Here is a 16,092-nt window from a genome sequence, read left to right as displayed (position 1 = left end):
GCCTTTACAGCTTAATTTTTTAAAATTCCTATAGGTTGTAATACTCCTGACACTATTTAAAAGAAACAGAATCATGCTCTTCTGTATTTTTTATCATCTTTACATGCTGTTTTTCACATATTCTGAACATGTAAGCCTTTCCATCTGTCTTCTGTATAGCCATTTCATTCTCTTTAAACAGTTATTTTTATTTTCTTCCTCATAGAAACAATTTCTGTGTTTTTTTCTTTATGATTTCATGCTTGAGAGCTCTCATTCTTTGAGCCAGTTCCTAGCAGAATATTTGACCATTATATTATAACTACTCTTTTTTGAAACTTTTGAAATTTCATGTTTGTGAAAGTCAAACTGTGGTTCTCTCCTCCAACAGTCACATCTGGGATATATCAAAAAATCAATCAATAAGCATTTATTAAGTGCTTCCTATGTTCTATACATTGTGCATATGAAGACAAAATTGAAACAGGCCCTGCCATATAGGAGGTAATATTCTGTAGGGTGAAAAAACAGCACACACACACACACACATATTTACATGTAAAATGTAGAAGGCAAATTTGGGGAAGAAGTATGAGCAATAGATGAGTTTGGAAAAGGCCTCATAGAAAGTCATATTTGAGTTCACCTTTGAAGGAATATAGGAATTCCATGAGGGAGAGGTGAAAAGGGTATAATTTCCAAGAATGGAAGCTAGCTTAGAAGAAGTTATGGCGATGGAAGAAAGAATATCATGTGTCATGGGTAATAGCAAACATTCCCACTTGGCTAGATTATAAAATAGGTGGAGAGCAATATATAATAAACCTGAAAATATATACTGGAGCTTATTTGGTAAGAACTTAAGTGCCAAATAAAATATTAATACTAGACCTAGAAGCAATAGGGAACTACTGAGGTATTTTGAAGAGGGAAATGATATTGTCAGATATCTGCTTTTAATATGACTTAGTAACAGTATAGGTGCTGGATTAGAATACTGAAACATTGTGGATGGGAAGACTATATAACTTCTGTGATGTCCAAGTGAGGGGTGAAGAAGGGACGGACTAGGGCAGAGGCCATGTGAGTAGTGAGAAATAATGAAAGAGATGCTGTGAACATAAAATCGGCCAATTTGGGCATCACATTGGATATGTGGGATTTTGAATTTGAGATGCCTATTTAATATATCCAATTGGCAGTCATATAGCCAAGAGTAGAATGTGGTCACTCTAAGGTTAGTGTTAGCATAGAGGACACTTGAAGGAGGAGGTTTCTAATGTTCTTTCCTAGATTTAAACTATTTTTTCTAAAAAGCTTGTTCTAAGTGTATACTTAAATTTTCCAAAAGCATGGACATCTCTCACCAAAAATTAACTACAGAAAGTAAAATCTTCTCTAGAATAGCACCAATAAATGTAACATAGGTAGAAGAAGGAACAGGCTATGATTCAGAATTTGTTTTCTTCTTTATTCTATTTAGAAAACTGTCCTATGGGTATTATGACTCAAGGCTTGTGTGCCCATGAATCAACATTAAGCTGCAATCCACATGAGACAATTACAAAGCCTTTTTTCCTCCCATCACAAAGGAATGTTTCCCAAGGATATAGTATGTGTTAGGACTATAAATCTTCCTAATCTTTTAAATTCTTCCTCTTGAAACCTTAGTAAGTGGGTGGCTTGTCTTGAGCAATCCTGAATACAATTTTTGTTGCTGTCAGCTTTGGGGAACATTCCCTTTTAATTTTCCACAAACATCTGTTGCCATGACTAGTCTAGCATAGGCAAAAGAGCCTAGAACTAGGACTCAGAAACCAGTCCCAAATCTGACAAAGATCACAACTTGGAAAATTTATAGAAATTCTGTCCCTCATCTAGGAAATGCGGTTTTTTCATATTGCTTATATAATATCACCAATAATAAGCAGCTACCCATAACCTTTACATAGAAACACATTTATGAATTCCTGATAAGCTGCAATAGGACCACCTAAGATGAGGAACTGGAAAAGCAGTGGGGTTTGGGTGCATACAGTACCTAACAAATCTTCATCTGTCTGCTTCCAATCTTTCCAGGAAGCACAGATAGGGAGGTATTTAGGCATCCATTTGATTGATTTATTCAGGGAGGTTACTATTGTCTGATAGCTCATATGTGAAGTAAGTATTTGCTATTGTCTTTTTAAAAGTAGAATTAGTTTTCCATAACAAACTATAACTTATGCTAGTATCTTTTCAAAAGTTTGTTTTCCCCCCTCACTTAGAATATCTATTTCTGTTCCATTACTTAGAAAACAATTCTTTCCCATCTCTCTCTTTCATAGGAAAAGGCAGGATCATTCTAGTCATGTTTTAATAACATGAGCATTTAATATTTTTAGGCAAATGGAAAGATCATTGTGGAATTAAAAAAGAGTTTTGAGTTCTAGTCCTGGCTCAGGTATGAATTTGTTTTAACCATTCACTTTAATTCTCTGAGCCAAAGTTTAATCATTTAAAGAAGTTTGGATTAGGTAAACTCAAAGATCTCTTGAAGGTTTAAAATTAATTGATCACATGAGTAATTTATTGTTCTGTTCTTCAATAAAAGCTGAATTTGTTTCTACTGCTTTGTAATTAGAATAAGACTTTATATCTTATTGAAGTGAAAATTTTTTTGAAAAGAAAACCATTCAATAACCTCTAATCTTGTACATTAATTTCATATAAAATTTTTGTTTTTCTTTATATCAAAAAATATACAAATCAATGTATGAATCTAATTATTTTGCGCAAAATAGAAAAAATCAAGCTTATTTGTTTTATCACTATATGTATGAAATAATGCACATTTAATTTTGCATGGGTAAAACAATGGCCATATCACACTGTTGATTATGCTCAAGTAAACTTGAGCTTTGTATCAATAAAATCTTTGCCCATTTACTCCTTCATATGGGCTGCTGATTGAAGGTGGAGAAAATTACACAATCATTGTGACTAGGTCCACTACAAATTTATATTACATAATTTCAACTAAGCCCTCACTGATATGGCCCATCTTGCTACACTTTTCTTACCAATTCCCCATCCCACCTCATCAACTCACCATTTCACTCTCTACAGCAACTCTTCTAAATTTTTATGCCTCTCAAACCTTACAGGGCTCACCCATCCCCACTCCCTCAGCCAAGAACCTAGTCTCATCTTTTTACTGAAAAAATAAGAACATTCACTGTGAACTCCCTCTTCCCTCCTCATTTATCACTCAAGTGCCTTCTACCCCTGTCTATTCTTTCATCTGTATCCATATGATGAAGTGGACATATTACTATGACTAACGTGGTACCCTTTACTTGTTCCAGTGAGCCTATTACATCTGTCCTTTGCAACAGCTTTCTCCTTCTGGAATGCCATTTATTTTCAATATGTCCTCTACTGGTTCATTTCCTACTGCCTACAAACATACTTATGTTTACCCTTTCTTGAAAAAATAAAATAACACTAACTTGTTCCTTCCATCCCCAGTAACTGTTGTTCTGCATTTCTTCTGCCCTTTATAGTTATCTTCCTCAAAATGCTACCTATAGTAAATACCTCCACTTTCTTTCCCTTGCTCTTTTCCAGACTAGCTTCTGACCTTATTCTTCTTCTCCAACTGCTCTCTGTAAAGTAATTGATTGCTTAGTTGCTAAATCCATGGCCTTTTCTCAATCCTCATTCTCCTTGACCTCTCTGTAGTCCTTAACACAGTTTGTTACTGTCTTCTCCTTGATCATCTCTTCTTTCTGGGTTTTTAGAAAACCATGCTCTCCATATTTTCCTCCTATCTACTGATGGCTTCTTTGTCTTCTTTGCTGAAACTTCTTCCAGATTATGTCATCAAACTGTAGGAATACTTCAGGATTCCATTCTGGGCTTTCTTCTCTTTTCCCTCTAAATTTGTTGGTGTTATTATCAGCTCCCATCAATTTAATTACCATCTCTACATTGGTAATTCTTAAATCTGCCTTTCCTGTCCCAATCTCAGTGTTGACCTCCAATTACCTATCTATAAGTGCTTTGGAGACATCTCAAATTGGATGTCAGGTAGGCATGTTAAATGCAGTAATTCCAAAACAGAACTCATTATCTTTCACCTAAATCCTTCCCTCTTCCTCCCCTTCCCTGGCCCCCTGCTACCTTTCTGATTGCTCAACAGTGCAGCATCAACTTCCCATTCCTTCATGCTTTGCTTATGACCTAAAAGTCATTATCTTGGCAATATTATTCAAATATATTTCTTTTCCCCCCTCTGACTTTGATGCAAACCCAGGTTACCTCATGGCTATACTATTGCAATTGCCCATTATTGGGTCTACTTGCTTTAATTCTCTCTGCATTCCAATCTATCCTCCCTTTAAACACACCTAAAATGTAGGTCCACCCTTGTCACCCCCTACTTCATAAACTCCAGTGGTTTATAATTGTCTTCTCTAGTAAAAGCAAAATGTTTTATTTGGTATTCAAAGCCTTTCATAACCTAGCCCCTTACCTTTCCATTCAGTAAAATTGGTTTTTAGTGGGTTCTAGCAGCAAGACACCCCATGTGTATTCATGAACATTTTTTCTAGCTACATTCCATGGCCATAATTCTCTCCTTCCTCATCTGTAAATATTGGCCTCCTTGGTATGCTTTTAAGTATGAACTAAAATCCCAACTTGTATAGGAAGCCTTCCCAAACCCCTCCTAATTTCAGTACCTTCCCTCTACTAATTATTTATTCTTTACTTGGTTAACTTTTGTTTATATTTGTTTGCATGTTGTTCCATTAAATTTTTAGTTTCTTTAGGGTCAGGATTGTCTTTTGCCTCTTGTTGTACCCCATGTCTTATCATAATATCTGGCTCATAGTAGTATTTAATAAATGTTTGTTGATGGATTAATGATTGATTATATGACCTTTGGGATCTTATTTTAACCTCTGTTTAATTGTTTAATTCTTAGTAACTTTATATTAGCACTAAGCCTTTAGTTTTTTCCTCATGTTGGCATTCTTTTAAGATAGTTATTTTGATCTGAGAAATGAGATTTTTTACCTTCAACAAAATCCTGGGTAGATTATTTTAGAAAGGAAATTTTACATTTAGAAACTTGAAATGTTTCTTTATGGATCCTTATTGTGGAAAGAACTTTCATTTTATGAACATATTTTGATTATTTCTAGTTTTCTAGATGTTTTGTGGTTACAACAGTTGACAAGCTACTATTCGATTATGTATAAACAATAACATCTTGCTACAAAAATTCTGCAAGCATATTTTTTCATATATTTTACACTCTTGTGATCTGAAGACTCTAACACATTGACTTAAAAACTGCTGCTTAGTACTAGGAAAAGCTTTATCAGAATAATTTCCAATGTTTTGTTAAATTTTTTGCTTACCAAATTAAAAAATAATCTTTCTTAAATATATAAACTAGTTTTTAGCTTGTTGGCAAATTCTTTTGTGATATTGATGACAAAACTCAAACCTATAAGACTGATGCAGATTATAAATTTAAGACTATGTGGAAGGAGTCAGTTGTGCAACTCTTCTTGAAATACACAATTATTTCATTAGAACAAAATATTAAGTATTTATATAGTGCCCTCTGCTGTATAACTTTAGATATGCATTTTTTTGATAAATGATTGCTTTAGTAATATTACTAGTGTTAACAACTCTGGTTAAGTGGCTACCTAAAACAAAACAATAACAAGTCAAATCAAAACAAAATAAATGTTTTAAACATAATTTGTTTTTCATTAATTATATGATTTCTTTATAATAGCTCTGATTTAACCCAGTATAAATATTTGTGTCTTAAAGACAAATAACAATTTTAACAGAAATGAATAGTTTAAAGAAGCAATAGTTTTTCAAAGACCAACAAATAAATTAAGGTTTATGAAACTATAGTATATAGAAGTATATAGTATAGAGAGTATGGCGAGGCAACCTGTTGTAGTATAGAAGGAAGTCGATTTGCATTTAGAATGTCTTCTCTCTGATGCTGTGTGAGTATGGGCAAATTTCTTAGGTTACAATAGTAAATTCTAATAAATACTAAATCATTGATGAATAGATCATCTCCATTGACTGAGGAGAATTACATACATGCAATTAAGATATGGACCAAAACAAAACAAACAAAAAAGCCCAGAACTATTTCAATAGCAAATAAAGTTGATAATACACTTAGATTTACCTTTAAGGAAAAAATGAACTTTACATGTCATTTAATAATCATTTTTTATGTATATGATAAGAACTTATTTTCTATTTATATTCAGATTAATTTATACCACTTTAAAGCTCTTTATTAAGATATTTGGAAATACCTTAGTTAGTTCTTAGTTCTCTTGTCATTAGTCATGTCTACATGATTTGGGGGAGAATATATCTCTTTTTTTGGGAAGCTTATTTTTAAAGAGAAAGAATGGTATGGTCAAGAAAAAATACACAGTCATGTGGCTAACTAAAGAAGTAATAAAGTATATAGTGGGCTAGAAAATAAAGGACTTCCATTTTAAAGGGAAAAGATCATAGAAACCTAGAGTCAGTCAGTTCTCTTCCACTGGAGTGTATTCTGGATAGTGATGGGACTAGGTTCCCAGATTGTTCATCTCCCCTAACTACAAGTGGCTGAGGCTGTGAAGCCTCAGGAGAAAACTTATTTCACCATACAGTGGAACTGGGAAAGGACTGGAATGAGAAAGGCCTCAGAGAAACTTTATTAGGAATATAAAAAAAGAACAATAATATGAGAGAAAGGTTATGTTATACATTGAGCTTATAAATATTATAACAAGTAAATTAAAAAATTTAATTCTGTAAGAAATGGAATAACTATTATGCTTTGAAGGAAAATCAATTAAAATTTTTCAGTAGAAAAGAATTTTGTAGATTGCCTAGAAGTTGAGGATCAAAAGTAAGAAACTATGGAACAGTTCAAAAGAAAAATAAAACTTTTAACAGAATATACTAGTGGAGTAATTGACTGACAACATGGAAGAGTTAGTTGCTTTGAAGTTCCCTGGGTAACCTAAAAACCCTAGAAAAAGGAATTAGGAAAAAAGATACCATGGCTAAATTTGAATACCCAAGATAAGTAGATAAAACACCACATAATGTAAAAACAAAACAAACAAAGGAACTAATGAAATACATTGGAGAACTTCAATAATTCAGCTAAACTTTCTGCACAATCCCCTCTGTGTATGGAGCATAAAGCAATTTAACCAGGAGGTTTGTGATTCAAGGTCTCAGTAAAGAGCCTTACCCTGATGCCTCTATATTTATGAACTCCCCTTTATTCTCTAACTGGCAGAAAATACTTATTTTGCTCAGCATAGCTCAAGGATAAGAAGAGTAGGGATTCTTAAGTTGGGGTCTATGACATTAAATTTGTTGATAATTATATTTCAATATCATCCATTCTCTTTATAACCCTAAATATTTTCTATTATGCTTGTAAAATGGGAAGGAGTCAGTGGGCTATACCTGACTGCCAAAATGACTTTGTGATACAAAAAATGTTAAAAATCACCAAAATTGGGGAAAAAGTGTCTCCTGACAAAGACCTCATTTCTCATAAATATAGAAAACTGAGCCAAATTAATAAGAACACAAAGCATTGCTCAATTGATAAATGGTCAAAGGATATGAATAGAAAGTTCCCAGATGAAGAAATCAAAATGAACAAATGTTCCAAATCATTATTGATTAGAGAAATTAAAGTTAAAACAACTCTGAGATATTACCCTATACCTAACAGAATGGTTAATATAATCAAAATGGAAAATGATAAATGTTGGAGGCATGTGGGAAAATGTGGACACTAATATAATCTTGGTAGAATTGTGAACCAATTCACTCATTCTGGAGAACAATATGGAACCACATCCAAAAGACCATAAAACTATGTATACTTTGACATAGCAATACAACTTCTGGGTTTGTATCCTAAAGAAATGAGAGATGGGGAAAGTGAACTACTTGTACAAAAATGTTTTAGGCAGCTCTTTTTAAAGTGGCAAAGAATTAGTAACTGATTAGGGAATGGATGGTATATGGTTAAAATGAAAAAAACTATTGAGCCATAAGAAATGATAAACAAGATGAGTTAAGAAAAACCTGGAAAGACTTATATGAATTGATGCAAAGTATAATGAGCAGAGCAGTATATACAGTAACAGAAAAATTGTATAATGATCAACTGTGATAGACTAAAGCAGCAAATCTTTTTCATTAAAACAAGGTGCCAAGATAATCCTAAAGGTCCCCTAATAAAAAAATGCTATCAATAGCCAAAGAAGGAACTCTGAATCTGATTGCATATCAAAATACAAAATCTTTCACATAATTTCTTTCATAAGTTTTAAAAATTATATATGTGATATATGTCTACAATCATGACATGGGAAATATAGAAATAGGTGTTGTATGAAAACCCTGGTATAATCTATAGCAAACTATTGTAATAGTGGGATTTGGTAGGGGAATGAACAAGAAGGAAACATATAAAAAATCCATATTTATTGTTTGGAAAAAGGAGGAAGGAAAAGGGGTTAGGAGTATTATTACAATTAATCTTAAACACTAATTTCTATAAATCTATCTTAACCTATCTTATCTAAGCTAAAACAATGTTTCCCCAATAACCAAATCTCACAATTGTAGTCTAATTAAATGGACCAGGATCTTCAGATGAAAATTGTCCAAAACAGGTCCAGTGGAGAAATGGATCCTTTCTTCTTTCAAGATGCCAACAGCCAGTTCAAAAGATTTCTCTCTTCAGCTGGTATCATCAAAAAGCCAGAAACCTGTTTTCAAACCTCCAACTCCAGGGTCATCAGGAGAGAAGTGCCAAGACTATTGGGACCTAAGAATCTTTACCCAGGTCCTAACCCTTAGGCTCCCATATGACTCTCAGTCAATGCTCCTGTCAATCACTCTAATGTTTGCATTACACAGTCTTTTGCAAATGTCCTCTCCCTATCACAGGATTCACCACTTGGGAAGAGGTACAGGAAAGTGAGGCAGTGAATCTGAATCACAAAATGTCAGAAAAAACATTGTCAAAAATCATTTCTACATGTAATTGAGAAAAATTTAATTAAATTAATAATAAAATAAAAACAATAAATAATAAAATGAAATGAAAAATAAAATAATAATAATAATAATAAATTAAAATTAAAAGTTTAAAAAATTAAGTAAAAAACACTGAACTAGCTTGGGGGGAGAAGTGAAAGGTGAGGATAGTGCAGAACAAAATATGGAGAAAGGCTAATGAGTATATGTACTGGAACATAGATAATTTTTAAAAATAATTAAAAATGTTTGTTCCTTCCACCTTTTCCCCCTCTCTTCCCTCCTTTCCCTTCTTCTTCTTTTAACTTCTTTCCTGATTTTTGCCTTCCCTTTTCCTTTTCTCTCATTTTTTCTTCCTCTTCCCATCCCATTTTCCCTTTCATATTCTTCTTCTCTTTTTTTATTCCCTCCTCTCCTCTTTTTTCCTCACTTCTTTATGATCTGTGATCCAGTGACATTCTCCTTCTTGTTATACCTTTCAAAACACATCCCATCTCCAAATTCTATACATTGTCACTTGCTTTCCACCTTGACTGGAATGCTCTTCCTCTTTATTTTTGCATATCAATTTCCTGCTTTCCTTCAAGTTTCAGCTATAAAACACCTTCTATAAGGTTTGCCCAGTCCCTGAAATGCTAATGCTTTCCCTTTGAGATTACCTCCCATTTACCTTACATCTATCTAGTCTGAATAAGCTCTAGTTGTTTTTAGGTTGTCTTTTCTATTAGAATTTGTTTCCTCTTTCTCTTATCTCCAGAAGGTAGCACAGTGTCTGACATATAATAGTATTTCATAAATGTTTCTTTACTGATAAACAAAATAACGAAAACCACAAAATCACATATCTAACTAGCAATTATTTGAGGTAAAATGGAAGGAGGTGTCATTTACATCTATGTCTAGAGTGAGAATGATTAGCCAAATAAAGGATAGGGGAGATTATAAATATTAAAAAAGGCAATTTTGGTTACCTGAAATTGGAAAGATTTTTTACATTGTCGATGAGAAATTTGGATGCCTCAGTTTACCTCTGCCCTTTGAGAAACTTCATTGCCAAGCATCCCTGTTTTTTAATTGAACTATGGACTTTAGAGCTGTTTGGGAACCCTTAGAGTAAGTGGGATTTGTAGACATAGCTAATGTTAAATGCCTTTTATTTGTTTTAGAGGCTTCCTTTATAGGGTTGTCTCTTCTCAGGAGCCGAGGTCCTGAGTTTGACCCTTGACTTTAATGTGATATAGCTGACCTCTGGGTGATATCCCTGAGGCTAGCTGCAAAGAGGTTTGCACCCTGTTTGTGGTTTGTCTCTGCAGCCTTACCCTTGCAAATTCTCCAGAGGGTATAAGAGACCCCCAAGTTCTATCTCTCTTCAGAGTTGGCAGTTAGCAGGGTATTTTCTCCCTGGATGGAGTAGGCATCAGAGCTGGGATTTAGTGTGGTGTCTTCTCCCAGGGTTACAGTTCCCAGAGTCCCTGTGGTGCAGGTCCTGTGTGGTATGTGGCATTGGACACTGAGTGGTGGCACTGAGGGGAGGGGGTTAGATCTTTTTGATAATGGACTCTGGTTTATAAAATATAGAGTGAATTAAACACAAATATAAAAGGATATAAATGTTCTTTGATAGATAAATTCCCAAAGGACATTAACAAAAAGTTTTCTATGACAAGTTACAAGATATTCATGATTTTAAAAAACATTGTTTTAAGCCATTAATAAAAGAATGAAATTAAAAACAACTCAGTGGTCTTACTTTATAGCTATCAAATTGATATCTATCAAAATTGATAGCTATCAAAAAAAGATAATGAAATATATTCATAGAAAATATTGGAAGAATTATGAGAAGACCAGAGCTGTGAATTGGTCTCTCTTGAAAACATTGAGGAATTATACGAAAAAAGTGACTAACATACTGTAACCTTTTGACTTAGATCTCCTCTGTAGCATATATTCCAAGAAATAAAAGTCCCATATATATGAAAATATTTAAAGACCTTTTTTTGGTAGCACCATCCTGGAATCCCAGTTATCCTCAAACCCTAATGATACAACATAATAGGACATTTATGAAGAGGAAATGAACTAGTCAAAATCTAAAATCTATCTATCTTTCTATTTTAAAATAATTTATTTTTATATTTCTATTTCTTAAGGTAATTTTTAATATTCTTTTTTTATTTTAAGACTTGAGTCTTTTAATTATAATTTTAATATCTCTGTTTTATATATTATGATTATTTCCTATATGCCCTTCTTTACAACTTTATAATCCCCTATTCCAGAATTAGTCTTTCTATAAAGAAAAAATAATCAAAAAGAACTAATCAAAACAACAATTTTCCTTCATAATGACATATATCCATCAATTTGTCCTCTGGAATCATTATTGATTTTAATATTTATTTTGAGATGTTATCTTTTTAAATATTTTTTATTGTAGTTATTGTGTATATGATTGTTCTGGGCCTGCCTACTTTGATTTTAAATAGTCAAAACAAGTTTTTTCATATTTCATTGAATTCTCCATGTTTTTTTTTTAAACCCTTACCTTCCATCTTGGAATCAATATTGTGAATTGGTTCCAAGGCAGAAAGAGTGGTAAGGGCTAAGCAATGGGGGTTAAGTGACTTGCCTAGGGTCACATAACTGAGAAGTGTATGAGGTCAGATTTGAACCCAAGATCTCCCATCTCTAGCCCTGGCTCTCACTCCACTGAGCTACCCAGCTGCCTCCTCTCCGTGTTTTTTAATGCACAATAATATTCCATTTTATTCATATATTAGAGATCCTTCAATTACTACCCAAACAATGGAGATTTATTTTACTTCTAATGTTTTAATGCCACAAACTATGTTGCTACAAACATTTGTGTGTGTACATATTTCATATATATGCATATACATGTGTGTATCTATATAATTTGTCTTTCAATTCTGTGGTATATCTATTTTGTTGTGAAATTCCTGGGTTGAAGAATTTCCTTTAATTTTAGAGTATAGTATAAGTATGTTTAAATGGAAGGATGGAGTTACAGAAAGCAGAAATATATAGTGATTCTAACTTAAAGTTTTTGTGGTTTTAGAAATGTTTTCTTTTAAAATTTCCTAGGATGCGTTCATCTTTGGAGAAAGAAGTTGAGTTGCTTGAGTCAGCATTATCTCTCTGGAAATGCAAGTATGAAGAAATAAATGAATCCAAACAGATGACTTTAAACCAGGTATGTTGACACAATAGCCTCCTTAGAGAGAAACAATTTTAAAGATATAATTGTTCACAGTAGTTGGGTGTTTATAGTATATGCTGGTCAGTGGTCAGTAGGTATTGTGACAGAGGCAAAAGTCATAGTAAGGAGTGAGATAGAACAGAAGGACTTCTCAAAAAATGAGAAAGAAATGTGGATAGTTAGTAGACTGGAAAGGAATAAAAATATTTTAAAGAAAGCTATAGGGAGTTAGGATTTTCAGTGTTGAACCAAGGTGCTTTGTTCTTTGTTCTTTTTTGTACCACATGAAATATATATAAAAATTGACCATAGGTTACGCCATATAGGAACTGCAAAGAAATGTGAAAGGTACAGAAACACTAAGCTTTTCCTTTATGGGCCATTAAATAATACTAATAATTCAGAATGTACAAATGCACAACACAGATCTAAATATATATTTAATAATGAATGGATTAAATAAGAAGTAATAATTATGTGAAAATTGATAATAATGTTTGGACTATATACCAAGATTTTAGGAGTGCAATTAAAATAAAAAAAAACCACATATCTTAAATCTATAATACCAAAATAGAAAAGGGAAAAATTAATGAACTAAAATGAATATGCAATTAAAAATTAGAATTTTAATAAATAAACCCAAAATTAGTCCCAAACGGGAAATCATGAACATGAGAGAACAAATCAATAATTCAGAAACCCAAAAGATTATAAAATAAGTAAATCTACATACTAGTTCATTAAAAAATGGCAAAATCGATAAGCCATTAGTCAATATGATTTAAAAAGACAAAAATCCTGTCCAAACCAAAAAAACAAAACAAAACAAAAGGAAGATTACAATAGTATTAGAAGAAATTAAATTATCATAGCCTATTATTAAGAGTTAAATATCAAAAAAGAATAGAATTACTTTCAAAAATGCATATTTTTTGAAATTCTATTCTGAAAAATAACAGATTACCAGATAGATACCTTAATTAATTCAATTGCAGAAAATAAATTGGATTAGCTACAAAAGAACTACCAAATAAAGAAGGAAGAAGAAAAATCCCTTTTCCTACTAAATTCCCCAGATAAATCTTTCAAACTTTTAAAGACTACTTAATACCCATACTACAAAAATAGTCCTGAAACATTGAAGAAACATTCTCAGTTTCTTTTATGAGACATATATAGTCCTAAAACAAAAATTAAGAAAGGATAAATAAAAGAACTATTGACCAATATAACTAATGAATATTGATTTCAAAAAGTTGAGTGAAACCTTTTCAAATAGACTGCTATAACGGATGTGGAAAATAATTCATTAAAACCAATTTGCATTTATGCAAGGTATCAAGGATAGTTCACAGAAGAAAAATAATCAATGTAATTAAGCATATAAAAACAAAACTTTAAACACTCATTTCAATAAATGTAGGGAAAAAACTGACAAGATACATTAAGTAATACTAAAAATCATTACAAAATATAGGCAAAGAGCAATATTTTATTTAGTATCATAAAATTATCTATGTAAAACCAAAAGCAAGCATTCTATTTCCCAACAAATACAAGAATAAAAAAGAATGTCTACTATTCCCAATATTATAGTTTTTGAAATACTAGCAATAACAATAAGACAAAAGAAGAAATTAAAAGCAAGGCTAGACAAAGAGACAAAACTATTCCTATTTGTTGTTGTTGTTTTCTACATAATGTTTTACTTATAAAATCTTAGAACATCTGCAGAAAAACTAACTGATACAAAAACGTTAGCAAAATTTTGGGTTACAAAATAAACTAAAAAAAATCAATAGCATTTATGTATAATCAAAATGAGGAAAATGATAAAAATTAAAATTCCATTGAAATAATTGCCAAATGTACAAAATATTTAGGAATTCAATGACCAAAACATATGGTATATTTATGTATATTAAATTTAAAATATTCATTTAGAAGTGTAATTAAAATAAAAGCATGAAGAATATTTAGTTCTTAAGGCTGAGCAATTCCAATGTAATAAAAAATGACATTAGTACCATGCTTAGTGCTAAACCTATCAACTTATCAAAGAGATTCTTCCAAAGAAGACCTTGATAAAATGATGACAAAGTTAATTTGAATTGACAAAGGAACTCAACTATCAAGAGAAATAATTTTTTAAAAAGAATGGAAGAGGAATAGCCCATACTTCAAAATATTATGAAGCAGCAATTGTAAAAACAATATGCTAGTCATTAAAAAAAGTAATTTATTAGAATAGACTTGACAAAGGAGAGTCAGAATTAATATAACTCACAAACTCCCTGCTTAATAAAACCTAAAACATAAATTACCCTGGAATACAATTGCTATTTGAAAAGAATTTTTGACAAAATTCAAATATTCTGGAAGAAAGTGAGATTAGACCAACATCTCCCACTCTGTTACATAGTAAATAAATTAAAACTGGATAAATGACTATTAAAGTTTATATCATTAAAAATTAAAAGATGCACAAATCATACACTTTTTATAGCTAAGAGCAAGAGATAATCTTAACCAAGTGAGGAATAGAGGGAGGCCATTACAACAGATAAAATTAATTATTTTGATTACATAAATTTAAAAAGTTTTTGCATAAAAAATAACACATCTAATTTAAAAGTAGAAGAAATTGACTTGGGTCAAAACTTTTGAATGAAATAACTCTGCTAACCTTTGGCTCAGTATACAAAATGTATAGATACCTACTCAAATATAGAAGACCAAAAACCATGACTACCTAGGTTAATGGTAAAAGGAGATTAAAAATAAGGTGTGTAGTGTATTAAAAATAATGAAATACTTCTCCCAAATCACTAATGATAATAGAAACATAAATAAAAATTTCCTGGATTCCCCCCATCCTGCAAATCTGCAAATTATCTAAGATGTGAAGTAGTCAATGTTGGAGGAGTCATATTGTCAGAAGAAAGGAACATGTGATATTCTTTGTGAAGCTATGGATTGATACAATCTTTCTTGAAAGAGAGCTACAATTATGGAGATGGAGGAACTAAAATGTCCTTGCTCTTTAATCCAGCTACTACATATATATTCCAAGGATGCCAATAACAAGAAAAATAAAAACGCAAAAACTTCACATATACCAAGACAAATACCAAAACCTTTTTTTCTTTGTTACTACAATAATAGGAATTGAAAGCGAAGTAGAATTTCAATGATTAAGGAATGATTAAACAAATTGTGATACACACATGTAATGGAATATCACTCTTCTGGTAGAAATTATGAATAGAATGAACATAAACAAGCATTAAAAGATCTATATGAACTGTTACAAAGTGAAGTTAAGTTGAGCTAGGATAACAATATACTGCAATGTTCTGGTCCAGCTGATAACAAGACACAAGTAGATTCTCCTGATCTGTGAAGGGAAGCTGAGGTCTGGAAAAACAAGGGGCTAAATCAAAGATTAGAGAAGCATAGAGAAAAGACACAGACAAGAAATTTTGGAGAACAGCTTAAGGCAAAACTGCTTTGGTTAGCAGCAGCTCAAGGAGTATATTTAAATGTAAATAGACCAATGAGAGTTCAGGGAATTCACAGAGCAAAGGAGAGAACAAATGTTTTCACAGGGGAGTACAAGGTTTTTTGCAAAGGGTAACAAGTTTTGTGAGAAAGGAAATTGATTCCTAAAATGTTGTTGATTGAAAACTCATCTTCCTACTGAAACCTTCCTGGAAGAACCTACTTAGGTATCTTCTGACCCTTATTTCATTCACAGGATTTCTATTCTGCTAATCAGATAAGGG

General features: G+C 32.0%; 1 protein-coding gene across 3 annotated transcripts in view; it reads left to right on the top strand.

Annotated features, from left to right (window-relative positions):
- The window catches only part of CCDC102B (coiled-coil domain containing 102B), a 772,664-nt gene that overhangs the window by 102,781 nt on the left and 653,791 nt on the right, over positions 1-16,092 (top strand). For all 3 annotated transcript variants that reach the window (XM_056823603.1, XM_007487776.2, XM_007487774.2), the window contains one exon: positions 12,190-12,298. In XM_056823603.1, coding sequence (XP_056679581.1) covers positions 12,190-12,298 — 109 coding nt within the window. The remainder of the gene's footprint in view (positions 1-12,189; positions 12,299-16,092) is intronic.

This window comes from Monodelphis domestica, chromosome 3, assembly GCF_027887165.1.
Source record: "Monodelphis domestica isolate mMonDom1 chromosome 3, mMonDom1.pri, whole genome shotgun sequence".
Taxonomy (NCBI): Eukaryota; Metazoa; Chordata; class Mammalia; order Didelphimorphia; family Didelphidae; genus Monodelphis; species Monodelphis domestica.
This window is presented reverse-complemented; position numbering and strand designations above follow the sequence as displayed.